The sequence below is a fragment of the Vipera ursinii genome (assembly GCF_947247035.1).
Source record: "Vipera ursinii genome assembly, chromosome: 2".
In the NCBI taxonomy this organism is placed as follows: Eukaryota; Metazoa; Chordata; class Lepidosauria; order Squamata; family Viperidae; genus Vipera; species Vipera ursinii.
In genome coordinates, this window is record NC_139513.1 from 74134545 (window position 1) to 74156715 (window position 22171).

At 40.2% G+C, this 22171-nt stretch overlaps 1 protein-coding gene across 1 annotated transcript in view; it reads left to right on the forward strand.

Moving 5' to 3' along the window:
* The window catches only part of ZFYVE28 (zinc finger FYVE-type containing 28), a gene marked incomplete at its 5' end in the record, with an annotated part of 47380 nt that overhangs the window by 5259 nt on the left and 19950 nt on the right, over positions 1-22171 (forward strand). The window contains 2 exons of the mRNA XM_083353363.1: positions 1417-1504; positions 2149-2293. Of these exons, the coding sequence (XP_083209489.1) occupies positions 1417-1504; positions 2149-2293 (233 nt within the window). The remainder of the gene's footprint in view (positions 1-1416; positions 1505-2148; positions 2294-22171) is intronic.

Genomic DNA, 22171 nt, shown 5'->3' on the forward strand with positions numbered 1-22171 from the left:
CAGTCAAGGTTAAAAGTATCATTTTCTATAGACATCTAATTCCCTCAGACTACGGAATGCAGAACGAATTTTAGCAACCTTGATACCCATGTTTAAACCAAAAAAAGCGTCATATTAGGTTATGCAGGTATTTATGTCAGTGTCTGGGTATCTCAGTGATATCATCTCTAATCCTTGCTGTGGGATTATGTAAGCATCACTTCATTTATAATGATAGTATCTCTTAATCTTCTTGCCTACGACAGCAGCAACCTTTCTTTAGAAAAAGGCTATGGAAAGTGACCTCAGGAAAAAGGACATGAAGGGGGGTTTTTTGGTTCTTTTTTAAATTTGGTATATCATGCTAAGACCAATTTCCCAAATTACAGGCAGTTGTAGATACAGGTTTATCCAAAATTCTGGATAAAACAATTGTACTTTTCTTCAAGAGCAAAACCAGAGTATTATGCAAAGAAAACTAATTTCGCATTTAGATTTGTGAAAATCCACCCTTCCCCTTTAATTAGCACATGTATACAAGCTACAGATTTACAGCCAGTTAACTAAGGAGATCAGGTTTCAGTAGTAGCAGAGTGGTTATGTTTATAATCCCAAATAATAGTGGAAACAATTCATCTCCTCTGGTCAGTCAATTATAGTTGCCTGTGAAATCCCTAAGAAGAAATTGTATAACTACTTCAGGAATAATTATATCTGAAATTATAAAGTGTAAATGTGGGAGAATAAAAATATGCCAGTTTGGATTCTCTGAAACTACACAATTTTAACACACTTTCTGAGACTAGATATTCTATATTGGGTCACCAATACAAATCAGAGGGATGAGGAAGGCTGTGGAACTCAATGCATGAAGGATCTGTGGACTCTACATCAGCCTTTGAAGGCCTCGTATGTGAAATCTGAAAATGCTCTTCTTCAGCATGAAACTCTATAGCTAATATCCCTGTTGTACCATAAGTCCAGGACTCCAGTCTTGCTGACTCTCAGTGAGTGAGACATTCAGCCATTCTCTTTGATCCTAGTTGGTCTTTGGGCTGCATTCCTTCCTGCTTGCCTCTTGGCAATCCTCAGTATGTGACCAAACACTGAGAGGGCAGCGGCCACATAGTTAGATTACCATGCCCGGAGCAGAGATTTCAAATACAGAGGGGCTTTCAGAAGCACTGCTTGTGTGAGTGAGTCCATATTTAGAAGTACCTTGGCCTTTTCCTCCTGATTGAGACTTACATTGGGTAACTTTTAAAATAAAATGTGTTCCTTGCTCTTCATACCTTATACCGTATTTCTAGCTAGACATCACAAAGTGGGGAAATCCTTTCTTTAAAATCAATATAATGGGGTGGCTGAGTGCTGTGTTTCTTACACAGTAGTCAATACAAAAAAAAAGACAATGGGATAAAACCTCTTCTTCCTTAGGTACACAAACTGGGCTGAAGTTACTAAAAGTGAGCACAGGGGACGCAACCACCTCACCAGTGGAGTTGGCCGAGGAGGATCAGTGGCAGTGCCTGCACTGAAGATCACTTTCGGAACTGCATCAGCGTGCACCCAACCAGCGCCCTTCAGTTGGGTTGGACTTCAACACCGGAGCCCTTGCCTCGGTTGGCATCCAATGCATCTGGAGAGCTTCAGTCGGGGAAGAAACTCATAAGGAAGCAAAAACAACCATCCTTGTGGCTTTAAGTGCCTGAAATGGCGGCTCTAAAGCAGGGGAGACACCCAGCCTCTCACTGCTACCCAAACTTGTATCAGGATGACCCTGGCAACCACACATCCCGAACCGCGATAGAACTGGAAAGGCCGGCGAGATCGCCCCCATCGCTAGTTCTAACGAGGCGAGGTCCATTGCAAAAGAGCACAGCAGCGTCCCGCCGCCTTCTCCTCTCCGCTGCCGTCCTCCGGGGACTGCCATCTCGTTCGCCCGTCCCGCGGAGAGTTTGCTGCCGCCGCCGCCGCCGCCCCCCCCCCCAGATAACTTTGATTCAGGCGAGGGCGGGCGCTCCGTCAATCAGCCGAGCGCCGGCGGAGGGAGCCCATCGCAACCCTTACGCGGTCACGTTCCTGTCGGCCAAGGCCCGCCTCTTCTGGGCGTGGCCAGGCGCTATAATATCCCGGCCCGGGTGACAGAAGCCTTCGACCCGCCTGTAGGCGGTGCGAGTTTCAGCCCGAGAGCGCCGAGCTCAGGTGGGTTGCGAAGAGCGCGGCGGGCAAGGGCGAGTTCTCTGGCCGCCCGTGCTCCCGGCCCCCAGCCATGCTGCCCGCCGCCGTCCGAAGGTGGCTCCATAGACCCAAGGTGAGAGGCTGGAGCTCTTGTGTGTGTGTGTGTGTGTGTGTGTGTGTGTGTTTAAGGAGCGGCTCCCGGGGAACAGAAGCCGGCAAGGGGGAGGGGCTCTTTCTGCCTCCCCCCTCCCAGTTGCTGAACTAGGCCCGGGGTCGTCCCCCTTGGCCAGGGGTCTTCAAACTTGGCCCTTTTTTGACTTGTGGACTTCAACTCCCAGAATTCCTCAGCCAGCTTTGCTGGCTGAGGAATTCTGGGAGTTGAAGTCCACAAGTCATAAAAGGGCCAAGTTTGAAGACCCCTGCCCTAGGCGGTCTTTCTTCCCCGAGCGCAGCCCGCAGCTCCTCCTGGCCGCTTCTCCGTTGGCGGTTCCGCCTCTCCTTTCGGAAAGGAACCGAAAGCTCGCCTCCCTTTGGGCTCCCGACTTGGCGGGAGCGGGCTGCTGCCTTTGTGCGAGGGCTCCGAAACGGGGCTTTCCTTTCCGAAACGGGGCTTTCCTGGTCTTCGAAGACTTGGCTCCTCCCGGGTTCGATAGGCGGCTTGAGCGGCTCGAGAGACCGAGCGAGCCAGCGCTGCTGCTTTTCCCCGCTTTTTCGGCCACCGCTGAGGGAGGGCAGGAGTCGGCTGCCGTTGCCTTCCGTCATTTGCCCGGCGGAGGTCCCGCGGCACAGCAGCAGCAGCAGCAGCAGCAGCGGCGGCGGCTCGTAGTCGAACACGCCGGTTGGACTCTCTCCGTGGCTGTGGAATCGTTAGCTCGAGGGTTCCGTCCCCTTTGTCTCGTCTGCCTCGTGCGCAAAGCCCGGCACCTCCCGACGGGTGGAAACGGCGGTGCTGGAGACGCGCTCGAAACGCGCGACGGGTCTGCGCTCCTTCCGACGGCAATGGGGTCGGGTTAGGTTAGGGCAGGGGTCTTCCAACTTGGCCCTTTTATGGCTTGTGGACTTCAACTCCCAGAATTCCTCAGCCAGCAAAGCAAAGCTGGCTGAGGAATTCTGGGAGTTGAAGTCCACAAGTCATAAAAGGGCCAAGTTGGAAGACCCCTGGGTTAGAGAATCTCTCGGTGGTTTTGTTTTGTTTTTGTTTTGTTGGTTTGGTTTGTCTCTTTGCTGTTTCTTGTTCGTTTCTGAGTTGGTACTCCGGAAAGCAACACCCTATAAGCTACGTTAACTTAGCTCCAGGATAGCCCGCGTGAGCAAGTTGCAGTTCCAACTTTCTGTCCTGTCTTGTCAACCTTGTGCCACCAACGGGGGTCGGGGGCGGCTTCAACAGTAAGATTTCTAGTAAAAAGGTAGAATTACTGATTACAGAAGAATGGACTGTGAAGCTTTTAATTTCGAGGATATGGTAAAGATCTTAGTGCACCCGAAAGACTATTTGTAATCGAGAGATACCACCGAGCAAATATGGGACTAAAAAGTATTATTTTGCATTTGAATAATTACTGATATATATATATATATATATATATATATATATATATATATATATATATATATATATACACGTTTGGAGTTTATCTATATGAGTTAAAGTGCGATAGTTTAAATAGTTTAGGATTGTTTGCATAAGTTAGATTATGATTGTATTTTTATACCCTGTACTCAGCTCTGGGAAGTCGCGGGGGGGGGGAGGGGAAAGGGAGGGAGGGGTTGGGGAGGTCTGGGGAGTGGGAAGAGGGTGGGAGGGGAGGGGGTTGGGAGGGGTTTTGTTTTGCTAAAGATAAAATGTATTGTAAAACTTTTCAATAAAAAAACCCCAGTGTTTTCCTCCGTGAGCTCCGTTCATTCAGGACCTTGGCTACCATACACAGAGTATCGGCGCAGTATTCATAATCCTGCAGGAAGCCGTCGAGGCAAAGGCTTGTGATTCGTGCTTGTAGCGTATCTGACTTTCTAGTATGTAACGAGATATGTTAGATTTTGAGCAAAAAAAGGGGGGGAGGGGTTGTAGGAAACCAGTTAGAGACAATAAACTGCAACTGGGGAAAAAATGTACAGCTGAGAAACATTGTATCAATCAACAATTTTAACCTAAACCTGTCAAAATTCTGCCTGGGAAGAAGTCTGTATTCTGCCTTTTGTACCCCCCCCCAAAAAAAAGTCTCAGAATAGTTGCCTACAGAGGGAAGATCTTGGCTGGGTGGATTGAGAAGTTGAGGTTTGTCTGTAAGTTGTCTTGCTCTTTAGATGAAGGTGTGAGTACAACAGGCTTTGCAAGGAACAGTACTGACTATTGGTTGGCAAGAGAACGACTTCCTGCTGATTTATGACTCACTTTCCACTCAGGCTTGAATTTTGCAAGATATAATTTGAAAAGTATAGTATACACTTGGTAGACCAGTGAAGTTTGCCATATGGTGTGAGCTGTAAATTGCATTGCATTTCTGTGGCTTTATGGTAATTTGTCCACCTCGTGTTGCCCGGCATTATCACCTTTTCCACAGATGCATCAGTCTTATCAAAAAGTATAAATGTTTGTTTTGTTTCTTACTTGCAGTGAGCATTCTGGCTTGATTTTTTCTAGTAACAAATGGTTGGTTTTCAACTACAGTATCTGATGAATGAGAAGCAGTCTGTTCCTTAGCTCAAGGGGAAACCCTCCTCTTCTTGCATAGAGTCCATCCCTCACATCTGAACATCATAACAAGGAATACCATTGAGTTGACTATTTTAAATTTTATCTTGATTAAAATATCTCAATCTTCCTTCCATGAGTTTATCTATGGCTCCCAGTGGCTTTTTGATAATTTTTGTTCTTTTCTGATTTTTTTTTTTGCACATCACCCATCCCTATCAATTCTGGAGCTTATGCGAGGCCACATAAATACATCTGCAAGAAATGTGTAAGCAGCAATAACCAAGATGGCTCAGATAGTTTTTATCCATAGAGTTAGCAGGACTTGATGGAGCCTAACAATAATGACAAATGGCATTAGAAACTTGATGGTCCACCAAGAATACACACAAGTTTGACACGATAACATGATTTTATACCAGGACTTTAGCTCTCTTTATATTCTTGATTTACACTCGGGCTGGAATTCATATAACCAGTTATGCAAGTATTGTTTGATTTAAGATAACTGGGTTTCACTGACATCAAAGGAATGCATTAGTTGAACTTCTTGAATGTGCCAGCACAATCTCTTCCCAGTTTGGTATCTTCTGGACCTGTTGGGACATCAAGTCCCTGAACTCCTAGGCAGTATGTTCAAAGGAGGGTGTTGGATTGGGAAAGTTTTTTTCAACATAAGTAGTCTATAATTTGTGTTAGCCATGTTGTGGCTATGTAGAACTGTTTAATAATGAGTGAATAAAGCTATGCTTGAACACTATACTTTGAATATATGTGGAAGCTGCATGTTTTCCCATTATATATTAACCTCTTCCTTTCAGCTTTTATTTTCTATATACGTGGATTTTAATTTTATTGGCATGGAGGACTGTGCTGTGTCAGACCTGACAACATTACTGTGCATATTAGACAAGTTGATTGTTTTTATTAAAATCTGGGAGCTTGCAGAAGCTTAAATCATCATTTTTTAATCTTTAATTTATTTACATCCTATGCTCATAATTAACACTGTTGAAAATCAATCCAGTTATGTCATTAAATTTTAATTGGATAAACTCAGGATGCTTTAGGAGCCACAAATTGAGGGTGTAAGGCTGCATGACATCCACTGGGGTGGGGAGTGTTTTAAAAAATCCTGTTCCAAAAAAATAAATCAGTGATCACATGTAGTGTAAAAATATCAATTGTGGAGTTAGCTCTTTCAAAAGTACTTCTATTATGATTTTTTGAAAATCCAGTTCTTAATTTTCTTTCAATGCAGGCACCAAAAATACCTCTCCATTTATTTTTTGTAGTAGTTATGAATTGGAAACAAAAATTTGTTTTTCATAAATGTAGTCAGATTGGCTTACGTATTCCCCATATAATGTAAAATAAAAATAACTTGATAAAACTCACAGCCTTATCAGAAATAGATGAGAAATGCCTAGGAAAGAAATAAAGAAAAGAGAAATCAGCAGGACAAGCGTTCAACTCATTGCACCATCACAAAGAGGATTTTGGTAGTTTAAATCATTTTTTGACTACAAAAAGCTCAGAATGCTCAGATTCCCTCTTGTGGCAAGTAATATTTATTTATATGGCTATGAGATAGTGTGAAGGGCATAGGTCTCACTTAGTCTAAAATGCATGTATGGACACTAGAATTCAAAAGTGAGTGTACCTTGTTGCTACCATTAGGAAGACAGGCATGTTTTTCTGCATTAAATTGCTATAGTATCAATCCAGGTGCCTGGATTGAAAAAGATTTGATATAATTGTCACAACTTGTCTGTACTCCAGTAGTTCAGACATTAAAGTTTCCATTTTCTTGATTGTTCTGCAGCTTTATAAACATTTTGAGAAAGAAATTAAAACTGTCACGTTTGTGCAAAGCAAGCATGTAAATGATAGTAAAATCCATAAGAGCTTTCCTGCACTTCAGCTTTAAGCTGCTTGACTCCCATACTTAAATATCTAGAAATGAAGATGACTTAAGGCAACACTTTCCAGATTTCAACCCCTATAGCCACAGTGATGTTCTGTCTATACCACATTCCACACCCTAACTGGTAGATTCCCTTGCTTTTTTTTTTCTTTTTGGTATGCCTCCCACCCACATGAGGGAAACAGGCATAGAGCTCTTACTCTATTGTTGTTTGTTGTTGGCTGCGAAGTTGTGTCCAACCCATTGCGACCCCATGGACAACGTTCTTCCAGGCTTTCCTGTCCTGTACTTCTGGAGTCCATTTAAGCTCATGCCTACTGCTTCAGTGACTCCATCCAGCCACCTCATTCTCTGTTGTCCCTTTCTTCCCTTGCCCTCAACCTTTCCCAGCATTAGGCTCTTCTCCACTGAGTCCTTCCTTCTCATTAGGTGGCCAAAGTATTTGAGTTTCAACTTCAGGATCTGGCCTTCTAAAGAGCAGTCAGGGTTGATCTCCTCTAGGACTGACCAGTTTGATCACCTGGCAGTCCAAGGGACTCGCAGGAGTCTTCTCCAGCGCCATAGTTCAAAGGCCTCAATTCTTTGGCGCTTATTCTATGGTGAGGCCTTTTAGAACACAAGGCTTTCTTTGATAGACCTTATATGTGGACTTCTGTACACTCTGTGCATTGACTAAACACCCCCACACACCAATATTTGACACCTTTCTGTTTGGGTAAAGCAATGAGCAGCAGGGGGAGAGCCATGATAGTTCTTACCTGCAGGAACCAGGGTGATTGTTTCCCCGGCCTTCATTAGATTTATGTCATTGACTGTTGGTTAAATTAGAAAGTTGAAGAAAAACATCCTGGAAGAAGACAAACCACTTCTGCATTATTAATGAGAAAACCACATGAGCTCATCCATGAAGTCACTAGGAATTATATTCTACTCAAAGAAAACAGCTTTTGTGAGCAGCATCCCACAAAAACTTGCTTTGCCCAGTAACCAAAATAAGCTTGTGATCGTTACAGATACTCCCCAAAGTCTTCTCCTGAAGCCAAACAGTTCTAAGGGAAGTGTGAGTTAGTTTTCTTGTTTCGTGGTTTGAACCAAACAGAAGCCACGTGAAAACCTTTGCAGTACCAGCCCTCTCCAAATCAAAGAAGACTCAGAAAAGGTGATCAGGTGAGAGAAACTTAGTTTAAAACAGTTGTGGATATCTGCATCCTACATTTTTAAAGACCTTCAGCTGAAACAATCAAGTTTCAGTGAGTTGCGAAGCTCAGAAAGAGAGGATATTGTCTTGCTGAGCACCTTTAGCCAAAGATCTTCAGATTTTCTGGTGATCTTTTCAAAATTTCATTATCATGAGCCTCCTCTATAAATATCCTGAGCTGAGCCAATGTTTTTCATAAGTTGTGTAACACTTTTAGCTTGATTTTAAACTCATAATGTCATTGAAAGGTTAAAATAAGGTTTGCTTAACAAGGAGCCTTTCTGAAATAATTGATTTAACCTTTCAGCTCATTGCAATAAAAGGATTCCTCAGCAGCTTTTTCTTTGACAAAATTCTAGGGTTAAATAATTGCTTACTAACCCTTGTTCTTTATCCAGTCTTCCTCAAACATTAGCCCAAGTATATGTTGAAAGGCATCTGACCCTTTTCTAACGCTTCTAGACTTAATGTTAATAATTGTCTGCGATATTCCACCTAAAGGAATGTATGGATACAAATATTTTCCAACATACTATGTCTGAATAATTTTGTTGAGTATAAACACCAGAAACAGAAAATAGGTCATAATTGTGATGTCTGGATGTATCTTCCACACTGTTTTTCCAGTAACATGCTTTATTTATAAACACAACATTGCTAAAAGGCCATTTAATAATAATAATAATAATAATAATAATAATAATAATAATAATAATAATCCTTTATTGTCAAAGTACAACTTGTGTACATTGAGATTAGCTGAGCCTCCTCCCCCCCCCTGCTCTCTCCCCCCAACACACAGTGACAACAAACCCTCCATCCTACCACACCGTGTGAACCAACTACACCACACACCGGCCTCCCAAGTCAATTCTGCATAAGTTCACAGAGATTATGTCCCATTTAAAAGCCTCACAGCCCACGGATAAAAGCTATTTTTCAGCTTTTTGGTACGGCTGGCTATATTCCTATATCTCCTACCGGATGGTAGGAGAGTAAAGAGATATCATCCAGGGTGTGAGTCATCCCTGAGAATCTTCCTCACTCTTCCAAGGCAACGAGCCCTGGCGATGTCATCCAGTGGTGTCAGGGAACAGCCCACAATATAGCTTAGTACTGAACTCTGACTGGTAGATGTTGCAGACTAGTCAAGATTTTAAACATGGTCTCTTGCCATTATTTTCTTGCAGCATGATACTTCTCAAGGGAAAGTAACTTTTTATTGTTTTTATTTACAAAATTTTAAAAAAGAAAAAATATACAAAATTATAAAAAGGGGAAAAATATAAAATGTATATTTAGATTTATCAATAAACTGAAGCCATAATTCATTACAATCATCCATGGTGGATCTATATTGTGATTAATATATGTATATTTGTGTGTGTGTGTGTGTGTGTGTGTGTATGTCTCTCTGTGTGTGTATTTGTTTCTGTACAGTATGTATGTGAATGAGTATGTACATTTTCTTTTGGGACCGGGCATCAGAATTTCATTTTTTAATGTGTTCCAGTGTGTTCACAGAAAAAAGTGACAAAGGTTATCTTTTATCTCTTATTAATTCTTCAAACCTCTAAATAGTTGGAAATGCACATTAGGAGAAAAGTAACTTGTTTGGAAAGCGTGTAGACTTGTTTCACATATGTTAAGTCATGATTTGAGCAATGATAATTTGTATAAATGAAATTGTGATTTATTTCATAATCAAATAAGCCAGAACTGTAAACCATGGTTTGCAAACCACAATGGGCTGGGTTCACATAACAGGTTTAAGCCAAAACTAAAAAGCTACATTATACCAAACTGAACCTAGTCATACACGGATTCTTAGTATTTGGATTCTTTTGTCTGGTGACATACAGATGGGACACTGAAAGTTGATTTAAATATACTGGATATCCAAAAGATTCTGATCATGACACCTTAAGTCCAGCTTCCTGTGTCAGTCATAAGAATGAATGTGTGTCATTCAGGTTATTCAAGAAATACTATAGAGGCTGTATTGGTCAAACTGATGATCTTGTTATACAAGTCATTGTAAAGTCCTGGTCTAATTACATCATTTGTGGATTTGACAACAGCTCAATATATGGTCAAAGAAAACAAGCTGAACACAAAAAAGTAATCTGTACAGCAGGCTCGGTCTACTGCATTCTGCTTGGCTTTTATTTCAACAAGGCAGTGGATTTGGAATGAGTACTGTGAAAAGACAGAAGAAAATTATTTATTTGTACATGCCTATTTGCATCCCCCATTGCTTAAAAACAGACAAAATAAAATGAAAATATATTATGTGATTAAAAGTCTGAAGAAAGTTAATGAACACAAACTAGGTAAATCTATTAGCATGTTGGCACAAAACCTCAGTGAATATAAATATATTAAATGAGAAATAAAAATGGCTTTATCTGATGCTGAAAAGACAGAATTAAGCAAAATTCCCTGGAGAGAGCAAATATAAAGTCAGGTTACTAAATAAGCACATTTTTAGATTTTTATGTATTTAGGGGAGATAGATTTAAAAGATCAGAATATGGAAGCAAGGTCATGAAGGAGCAAACAGTCAATATCAAAACCAAAATTTTACAACATTCTTAGAAGCAAAACAGGTGCTACTATAGCTGTACGAATATTTGAAAATGAACTGGTTGATTATATGCCATCAGGTTAATGTTGACTCTAAGTGACTCCATGGAGATGCAAGGACAACACAGACTTCCTAAACAAACTGAATACATTTTTTTGTAGATTTGAGGCATCCAATAGCTCTCCTGCTAGGAAAGCTGTGCCCCATCCTGATGAGCAAGTGCTAAACTTTGATGTCACCTCTGTCCGGAAAACACTGTGGAAAGTTAACATTTGGAAAGCAGCAGGCCCAGATAACATCCCTGGATGTGTCCTTAGGGAATGCGCAGATGAGCTGGCTTGTGTTCTCACAGATATTTTCAATCTCTCATTGCAGCAGGAAGTGGTCCCACTGTGTTTTAAAATGGCCATCATCTTTCTAGTGCCCCAAAAGTCCACAATTACAGGTCTCAATTATTATTGTCCGGTTGTACTGACATCCACCATTATGAAATGCTTTGAGAATCTGATAAAGGACATTATTGTATCTAGCCTCCTGCCAGCATTTGACCCACTTCAGTTTGCCTACCAACCAAATCGCTCTATGGAGGATGCTATTTCTTCCGTTCTCCATCTTAGCTTGAAGCACTTAGAGGAAAGAAATATGCGTTTGTTGTTTGTCAACTTCCGCTCTGCGTTTAACACAATCATTCCCCAGCATCTAATAGACAAACTGGGTCTTTTAGGCTTAAACACTCCTTTGTGCAACTGGATTCTTGATTTTCTTACCAACAGGCCCCAGTATGTGTGAGTTGGAACAAACACCTCTAATACTATTTTCTTGAGCACAGGTTCTCCTCAGGGCTGCATCCTAAGTCCACTGCTGTTCACCCTGTTCACCCATGATTGTTGTGCTAGGTTTGCCACCAACCATGTTGTGAAGTTTGCAGATGATAAAACAGTAGTGGGCCTTGTTCATGATGACAATGTGGATGCTTACCACAAGGAGGTTAAGGGGTTGGTGAACTGGTGTAAGGGAAACAGCCTAGTTTTAAATACCAGAAAAACCAAAGAGATCATAGTCGATTTCAGAAAAGGCAGGCACAGCCACACTTCTCTGTGCATTAATGATTCACCTGTGGAGATGGTTACCAGCATCAAATTCTTGGGTGTGCAGCTAACGAGTAGGCTGGCTTTGTCGCTCAACAGCAAGACACTGGTGAAGCGGGCACAGCAGCGCCTGCATTTTCTGCATCACATGAGAAAAGCACATCTTCCTTCTCCTATCCTTACCACTTTCTACAGGGGGATGATCGAGAGCATCCTGCCATACAGCATCACAGTCTGGTTTGGAAGCATCACTGCTTCAGACAGGAAGGCGGTGCAGAGAGTGGTGAGGATGGCTGAAAAGATCATTGGCAGTTCCCTCCCTCCTATCCAGGACATAGCACAGAAGCGTTGCTTGAACAGGGTCCGTAAGATTATCTGGGACACTACAGATACTCTTCACGACCTATTTTCCCTGTTACCTTCTAGGACAGGGGTGTCAAACTGCCGGCTGCGGGCTGGATGCGTCATCCGGAAGCCGTGCCCACCCATAGTATGTTTAGGTCTGTGTCATGTATGTGTTTCACTTTGAGAACGGGCAACTAAATTTCATTTTTGATGTGTGCTGTTGTGCTCACAGTAAAAAAAATGACAATAAAGGTTATCTTACCTATCTTAAATGATGACATAGAGTTTCTCCAAGTTATTCTGTCCCTCACCTTGATCCTTTATGTTTTCAGATGTGCATCCATTGCTGCTGTAATTGGGTCCATCCGTCTTGCTGCTGGTCATCCTCTTCTCTTTCCTCCTTACCTTTCCCAGCATTATACACTTCTCCAGAGAATGAGCTTTTCACATAATGTGTCCAAAGTAGGATAATTTGAGCCTAGTCACACGAGACTTCAGTGAGAACTCTGGCTTCGTTTGACCATCCATTTGTTTGTTTTCTTGGCTAACCATGGTATTCTAAATAGCATTGTCCAACATCAAAATTCAAAAGTGTCAATATCTTGTCCTGCTTCTTCAAAGTCCTACACTCATTTTCAGAGTGCCACAGTACCACAATTTTTACAGGGAAGGTATTACTGCATTGCAGTATTCTGATCTTTGTAGATATAGACACTTCACAGCATCTGAATACCTTTGCCAAGCTTTTCATTGCTACACTACTAAGTGCTGGTCTGCAAAGTATTTCCTAATGACTGGTTTCTCTACTATTGAAAGGTGGAAGCTATCCACCACTTAATTTGTCAATTCTAAGCCTGATTTCTGTATCTCTTGTCATTAGTTTAATCATCTTTATATTTAATCTTCATCACTGTGTTCTCTGACTTTCATTAGAGTTGCAGATTGTTTGCACTTCAGTAATCAGAATACTGCTATCAGCATAGTACATGTTCCTCCATTTTAAATTGTGCTTATCATTTTCCAATTCAGATTCCCTTAATACGGTAATCAACACACAAGTAGAGAGTATAATTTACAGCCTTGCATGATCTGCCAATCTGGAGCCAGTCTGTTTCTCCATGTTCTCTCCAGACCATAGCTTACTGACCTATGTATAGGTTTCACATCAGGAGAGCGTGAAATTCTGAGATTCCCATTTTACTAAGCACATTCCACAGCTTTGCATAATCAACACAATTAAAGGTCTTTCTATAATCAATGAAGCACATATTTGCTTCTCTTTTTTATTCATATTTCAAATATTCTCTTAAGAGTAATCTGGCTACATTTGTGTGCCATCTGGACTTTTAGCAGGGGTCTGTTCTCCGAGCTTGTTGTTTAGCTCCTGGACATTTCATTTCCAAACTAGGTACCATCTTCAGCGGGGTCTGCATCTGGACCTTCTCAATAGGAGTTAAGGTCCCATGTAAAACATATTCTAGTAGTTAAACAGAATATCAACCAGAACATCTACTGTATCTCTATGGCCAGTTAAAGACCACAGCAAAGAATGAATGAAATAACACTCCATAATTTAAACAGTGACCTAAATAGAACTGAACCTCCATCTAGAATGCATTAAATCCCACCTTTCTGGCCAAACTACTGCTTTATGTTCCTCTGCCTTGTCTGAATTCAGCTTCAGTTTACTGGCTTGTGTTCAGTCTACAGAAGATTCCTGCAACTTTGCATGATTTTAAGGGAGGTAAATGGAGTTGTAAGCCTTCAGTACTTCTCTGTTCCAAGACAACTTCTCTCTGAGCCAGATAACCCTTGCCTTGGTGCTGAAAGATGTTGAAATATATTAGTTAATGAATAGGGTCAAGTTTCTCTTGTCATGCCAGATCAGGCCGCACATTAAACTGAAGATATTTCAGTGTCAAGAAAAAGTGAGGAATCAATTTATGACAGATACAGAGAATCCCAGTCCTCCAAAGTTATCTTGATTAGCAATACCACAAAACATATGTCTTGTCCAAAAGAGATATTTTTGGACTTGGATGATGGCATTGTAGTTTAAATCAGGGTGCTAAGATATTATTCCCACATACAAAGAGATGTTTATAACCTTAGGGAATCAGTCCATCTACATAATACCGTTTGTTGTAATGATTGAGGAGAAAGGAGCAGACAGATGATAAGTGGGCCTCAGGAACTGCAACCTACCCAATAACACCCATTTCAGAGGCCCTGAAACTAAAGCTGCATTCATGGGACTGTCCATATGTGAGTGTTATCCTCAAAACATTTAACAATCAGATGTGAAGCTCTAAGCAAATTTGCCAAAAAATTCAACATCTCAGGAAAAAGAAGTCCACATTTCCCACCCAGAGACTTCTATTGGAAGATGCTAAGTATGGAGATACAAACTGTCTTGAATTTTTACAAGGTCATTTAGCATCACCACCTTTCTGATTGGAGGGTTTGGCTAAGAACTCCTATATCCCTTACCTGGCTTTTTGTTATGGAATCTAGTGTCTTTTTTGGAGCTGACTTTTGAACCAACAAAACTATTACTATTCTCACAGTTACTGAAAAAAACAAAAATTAAGCAGTCTGTGACTCATAATGGAACTTAGATTGCAAGGAGTAAGCCTATGTAAAAATCATAACGGAAGTCCAGTCAGGCTTAGCTTTAGTATAGGCAGGAAAAATCAAATGCACAGGTATAGTATAGGTGGTACCTTGCTCAATAGTAGTAACTGTGAGAGCGATCTCGGAGTCTTAGTAGACAATCACTTCAATATGAGCCAGCAGTGTGCTGCAGCTGCCAAAAAGGCCAACACAGTGCTAGGCTGCATTAACAGAGGGATAGAATCAAGATCAAGTGAAGTACTAATACCACTTTACAATGCTTTGGTAAGGCCACACCTGGAATACTGCATCCAGTTTTGGTCACCACGATGTAAAAAAGATGTTGAGACTCTAGAAAGGGTACAGAGAAGAGCAACAAAGATGATTAGGGGGCTGGAGGCTAAAACATATAGGGAACGGTTGCTGGAATTGGGTATGTGTAGCTTAACGAAGAGAAGAGTGAGGGGTGACATGATAGCAGTGTTCCAATATCTCAGGGGCTACCACAAAGAAGAGGGAGTCAAGCTATTCTCCAAAGCACCTGAAAGCAGGACAAGAAGCAACGGATGGAAACTAGTCAAGGAGAGAAGCAACCTAGAACTAAGGAGAAACTTCCTGACAGTTAAAACAATTAACCAGTGGAACAACCTGCCTCCAGAGGTTGTGAATGCTCCAACACTGGAGGTTTTTAAGAAGAGACTGGACAGCCATTTGCCTGAAATGGTATAAGGTTTCCTGCCTGAGCAGGGGGTTGGACTAGATGACCTCCAAGGTCCCTTCCAACTTCTTCTTCTTCTTCTTCTTCTTCTTCTTCTTCTTCTTCTTCTTCTTCTTCTTCTTCTTCTTCTTCTTCTTCTTCTTCTTATTATTATTATTATTATTATTATTATTATTATTATTATTATTATTATTATTATTATTATTATTATTATTATATGTTTGACTTTTCAACCCTGTTCCATTTCTCAGGATTTTTATTTAATAATTCTATGAACCCAAGAAGTGTATAAATGAGTAGAAATAGCTGGCTAGTGATTGCTACAAGTGCAGTGTTTATACTTCTGAGACCATCCTTTTTGTTGTTGTTGTCAAAGCTTCATGCCTTCCTAAGCATGTGGTATGACTATACCAGAGGTAGGCAACCTCGGCTCTTTTATGACTCATGGACTTCAACTCCCAGAATTCCTGAGTCAGCTATGCTATGCTGACTCAGGAATTCTGGGAGTTGAAGTCCATGAGTCATAAAAGAGCCGAGGTTGCCCACCCCTGGACTATACCAAAAGATTGGACACATCCTGAGATTGCAGAATAATTTATCTTGACTCTAAAATGCCACTACAAAATCAACTATTTGAAAAGATTCCACCCTCCCTCCCTCCCTCCCTCCCTCCCTCCCTCAAGTCTCCAAAAATTGTCTTCATCTCCTTTCCAGCCAATGAATGCATCACTGTTTGGTTTGGTGGTTGCAGTGCCTCAGATAGATGGTCCATACAGAGAGTGGTAAGGACTGCCGAGAAGCTTATGGGAAGCGAGCTTCTCACTATTCAGGACACTGCTTATAAGTGCTATGTGTTTAGAGCTCAAAGCATTGTTAGAGACCCCACACACCCACTTTAGGGTCTGTTCCTGTTGCTCCCTTCTGGGAAGAAGTTTCAAAATATTTCCAGCAGGACTACCAGATTCTGTAACAGCTTTGTTCCCTGTGCCATCCATCTGGTAAACTCGCAAGATTCATTTTTCTCGCCATGTACATGTATGCATCCAAACTAGACTGTGTTTCTCTGTGTCACATAGAATATATGTGGGTATGTGGGTACATGCAATTTTGTCGTATTTATGTAATGTATAATGGAAGTGGTGACCCTTTTGAGAGCTGTATGCAGCAAAAGATCATTTTAATGTATGCCAATTAGTGTATATTTAAAGTGACAAATTTATTCTAACACTTCTAAAACTTCTAAGGCATCTAAGACTGAACAAGTTAGTGAATGGGAGAAATCCCATGCCAAGAAATTTGGACATGGAAAAGAAAACTGTTTGATTTTGACTTGTTATTAAAATCCCATCTATTGATCTAGATAGTGAGCAGAGAGCATTAAAGACTAGGAAATTTCAAGAACTTTAATAAAGCAAGGGTGCCATTTTTGTTTTGCTTTGTTTAGCCTTGTTTGCCAAAGGAGGAACAGCAACAGCTCCCAAGCTGTTGCAAACTAATTAAGTAGGACATTGTGGAAAAACATTTTAGAGAACCCCCACGAGGAAGCCAGGAAGCCCAGTTCACCATAGGTTCTATATGTAAGTGCATATCACACTTAAATTATCTTTGTTAAAGTAGTGCTTTTCCCACACCCCACTTCAACAACAGCTAAGCTATGTTACACTTCACCCATTATAGTACTTCAGAAGAAGTTTTTATTTATTTTTATTTATTTATTTATATTTTTATACCACCCTTCTCCCGAAGGACTCAGGGCGGTGTACAGGGCAATAAATATTAAAAAAAGCAGAATACAAAAGTTAAAAAACGATTAAATATTTAGCCCAGTTTAAAACAATATTAAAACATATTAAAACCCCAACCCTAACCCATCAGACCAGGTCAGAACTGCTCGAATAAATATGTTTTTAAGTTGCGCCGGAAGGAGCGGAGGTCGGGGGCCGTCCGAAGCTCAACCGGCAAGCGGTTCCATAGGTCTGGCGCGCCCACAGAGAACGATCTCCCCCTGGGGGCCACCAATCGACATTCTTTGATCGGAGGCACCCTGAGGAAGCCCTCTCTGTGGGAGCACACTGGACGGAGGGAAGTTGACGCCGGCCGCAGGTGTTGCCGTAGGTAATCCGGACCCATGCCATGTAGGGCTTTGTAAATCATTACTAACACCTTGAATCTCACCCGGAGGGCAACCAGCAGCCAATGCAGCTCGCGGAGCAAAGGTGTAGCATGGGAGTATCGGGAGACCCCCAGCACAACTCGCGCGGCTGCATTTTGCACCAGTTGGAGCCTCCGAGTGGACTTCAAGTTCAGAAGACCAATAGCGGAGAAGGACTTACTAGCTATTTCAGTCTGTTGTAGATATGTTCCAACTTTCTGGTCCGCCTCTTCTGTCTTCATTTTGTTATTGTCTCTTAGAGCAACCTATGAAAAGTAGAGGAAGCTTCTTGCCAGGACTCAGAATAGCATAGTTATGAAATATTATAATTCTGTGACATACTTATTACAGTATTTGTGTGCGTGTGCCTTCAAGTCTGTGTTTCAGTGCTGATTCCTGGCAACTGTCTGAACTAGTCCCTGCAGTTTTCTGGGCAAGATTTTCAGAACTGGTTTGCTCTTGCCTCCTTCCTAGGTCTGAGAAGGAGTGACTGGACCAGAATCACCCAGCTGACTTTGTGCTTAAAGTGGAACTAAAACTGATAATCTCCTGATTTCTAGCCTGAATCCTTGACCACTGCACCTGGCTGCTCTCAATGAAAATTGGTTCGTCACACAGTCTGCCAGACATTCAGACAAGATTTGGAATTTTTATCCACCCATTGAGTCCTTCCCAAAGTCTAGGGATAGGCAGTTGTTGATGTTTGATAGTGTATTATATTTATCATACTTATTATATGTTTTGTATTTTTTTTCTGTTTCTTCCTCTTGTACATTTGAGTTTGTTTATTTCTTGTTATTTCCAGTTTTGTAGAGGTAAATCACTGTTTAGTTTTCTGTTTTTCTTTGCTTCAGCAGATGGATTTGCTCTATAACTTAGTAGTGGGAGCAAGCTCTGTATGTCTAAGTTAGACAATTCTATCACTTTAAAAAAGACAAGTCTTTTAAAATCTATGGTGCTGACTTTGCTCATTCTGGTCCAGTGTCATTTGGAGAATGTTGCATATTAGAAAAGGGTTAACTTTTCTGTGGTGAGTAAGAAATAGTTTTAGTGGCCATAGAACATTTCTAAGATTAGGCCTACACCCTCTTATTTGTTTTGCGGAAGGAGAGGTACAGCATGAAAACAAGAAGGCAATCAGCTTACAAGGAAATTTAAGAATTAGCACTCTGCTACATTTTCCCCAAGAAATTTTGCATTTCCTGTGGTGGTTGCAAATTGCTTTCTAAACAACAATAATAATGACCAGACCTTGTATCTGGTGCCCAATGATAACTCTTTGAGTTGAGGAATGGATGGGTCTGATTTGTTTATTGACCTGCACTAGTTATGGTGATGTGCTTAGGATAAATAGAAAAAACAGCCTATTCACTGAGGTTTCTTAGTTATCATTTGTACAGCTCTTTTTAAAGTACAATTAGAATTATTTTCCCCAGGAGGTGAAGATCCTTAAAAAAGGTTCCACAAACTGTATCTAGTAATCACTGTATATGTGCTTTGTTTACATTGGCAGAAAAAATACTGTACTGGAAGTATTATAATGGTTTCTACTTTCTTAAAGAATCCCATTATAATTTATATTCTATCTGTTCTTTGCTCCAGTGAAGGGGAATAGAGTTTATTTAATGGCCATTGGGATACTCAATCCCCTTCATGGACTATTAACTTGCAATAGTGAAGGGGCTGGGCTTGCAATAGCCTAGTAATACGTTCAGAAAGGGTAGGTCATATTGTAGATGGGATGGGATGAAGATCCACTGGAGAAGAACAAAAGAAACACTTCCAGTGTTCTGCCAAAAAAGAAAAATGAACATTCACAAAATAGGATAATAAAGTAGACCAGAATGGTTCACTTCATATCAGAAATTCTGAGAATAAGAAAATTGTGGAAGCAATGCAGCTGCTCTCTTTGTTGAAAAGGAATGCATCAAAATGAGTATGTGAATGCAATCCCAAAAATGATGGAATAACCTCAAATGGAATTCTAAGTAAATTAATCAACATCTGATCCACATCTGCACTCCAAGTATAAGTGTAATTCAGGCAATAAAGAATTTTTTTATCAATAAATAAAACAATTTGAAAAGATCTCTTGCAAAAGTTTGAGCTACTTCCCTTTCCAAAACAGATTTCATACTAATTGTAGCTAGAATAATATCTTGAATATTGAGAAAATTTGGCTGGTGCAGGAAATGAAGTAGGCGACCACCATCTAGAAGATGCCTCTACTCGGGGACATCACCAGATGGACAACACCAAAGTCGAACTCTCTTTTATGTTCTATAAGCATAGCTAGATAAACTCTATAAGTCAGTGAAAACAAGACCTGTTCAGATCACAACCTATTGCAAAATTACTAGTTAAGCAAAAAAAAAATCCTCCAAAACCACCAGACCAATCAAGGTACGTGCTCAACATTATATGAATGTTGAAAGTAAAGGATAGATTTAATGAACTTAATTTGATAGACAGTTTGAAGAACTCTTGACTAAAATTTTTGACTTTATTGAAATGAAGTGAACAAAAATATCGCAAAATGCAAAAAGTAAAAAAACACATAATGGCTCTCTGCTGAACCATCAAAAGTAGCTGAAAAAATATGGAAAGCAAAAGACAGAGGAAAATTGTTCAACTAACATTAAGTTCTACAGAAGATCAAGAAGGAATAAGAATATATATATGAATATACAGTGCAAAAAATTGAATGGGAAGGACAAGAAATTTATTAAAGAAAAGTGCAGAAATAAAGGTAAGCTCATATGCAAAAATGAACATAATAAAAGATGAAGGAAAAAAGTATTGCCAAAAGAAGAAAGAAATTAGAGATGGTACAAATGTGAAGGTCTTTGATAAGACCTTCATCAGAAATTTATAAAATTGATGATTGATCTAATTGAACAGGAAACAGACATACTGGAAATTGAAGTTAAATGGCCTCTAAACTTTTTTGCAAATAATGCTGCAGAGTTGATGATAAATCAGCAGAAATGTTTAAAATTTGTGTTAAATTGGTGTCTGTGGTTTGTACACAGATATGGAAAACCCAGCAGCAGACAAAAAAGTAAAAAAAATAATTATTCCAATACTAAAAAAGGACAGTGTTGTGTTCAAATTATTGAACAATTGTGTTTATTTCACATACTAGTTTTACATGCTAGTAAGATAATGCTCAAGCTTTTGCACTCTAGACTTCAAATGCACATGGGATAAACACTGTACAAAATACTAGTTGGATTCAGAAGATGCAGGAGTACCTGAGATCATATTGCTAACATCCAAAGGATAATGGGAACAGCAAAGCTCATTTTAATTCATAGATGATAGTATGATGTAGACCAGGGGTGTCAAACTCACCACATCACATGACATGTTGCGACATATTGTGACTTTTTTCACATTGTCGGAGCTGGGGTGGGTGCAGCCTCCACATGATGCCACCGGCCCGCAGGCCATCAGTTTGATACCCTTGGTGTAGACCATAACAAATTTTGAATAGTCTTTAAAAACATAGAAAAGCTGGCCTACTGACTTTTTATGGTGACCAGTTAGATTGGAATAATGGAGCAATTAAATAATTTCAAGATCGCATAAAGTTAGTTTATTTGTTTGGCTTGCATGTAGAACATACTACAAAAAATAGAAATTGGAATTAAAAATGCTAGGAGAAACCTCAACAACCCAGATTGGTGGCTGGATGTGAGGAGTACTTAGGAAATCTCTTGTTGAAGATGAAAAAAATGGAGGTCTAAACCTGGTCTGATGCTCAATAGTAACAAAATAATTAGAAAAGAAGATAAGACTATAACAACAAACAGTGTCAACTCAATGCAAACAGTGGAAAAGAAGCTAAAGTAGTAACAAATCTTATTTTCGTAAAAATCAAAAGTTCAGAAGCACAATAATTGTAGCCATGAAATATAAACATGTTGCTACTTGGGAAAAACAAAGTCAGATTGAAGCAAATTATTCATATTTAGAGACATCATACTGACAAGATTATATACAGTGAAGGACATGGTCTAGATTTTACAGCAATGTAACACTTAGGAAAGCCCTGTGAGAAGATGAACAAAGAAAGATGTATTCCTTTGAATTATAATGCTGCAGACAGTTGTTGAGAATACTTCAAGAAGAAAAACATAATTCAGTATTAGAAGGAGTAAAATCAAATTGCTCGCTAGAAATGCTAATATCGACATGTTGGACACATAATACAAAGGCAAGAATCTTTGGGGAATACTTGGAAAATCAATGACAATGCAAACATAAAGTTGATGGGAAAAAAGATGACCACTAGTAACATAAACATGGGCATACCAGACCTCAAAGTAGCTGAGAAATTATCCTCACAAAATTATCTCTGTCAGCGGATAGAGTCAGAAACAACAAGAGCACATTGCTTAGTATGAATGAATGATGATTAAATGCTAGCAATCCTTGAGAAATAGCTAGGTTGGGTCTGTAGCAAAAAGAAAAAGGAAGTGTTTTGTTATTTTTAAAGATTCATTATGACATGACCTAATTTGGGAAACAATCTATTTTGGCTTCGTTTACTGAATTTCTACCCCATTTTACAATTACACAACAACCCCAAACCTTCCCATCTGAATAGAACAAAGCAGCTGACTAATGGAGCTGTATAGTAATTTTGTTTATTACAGTGACAGAGAACCCAGGCCTTTGAACACAAC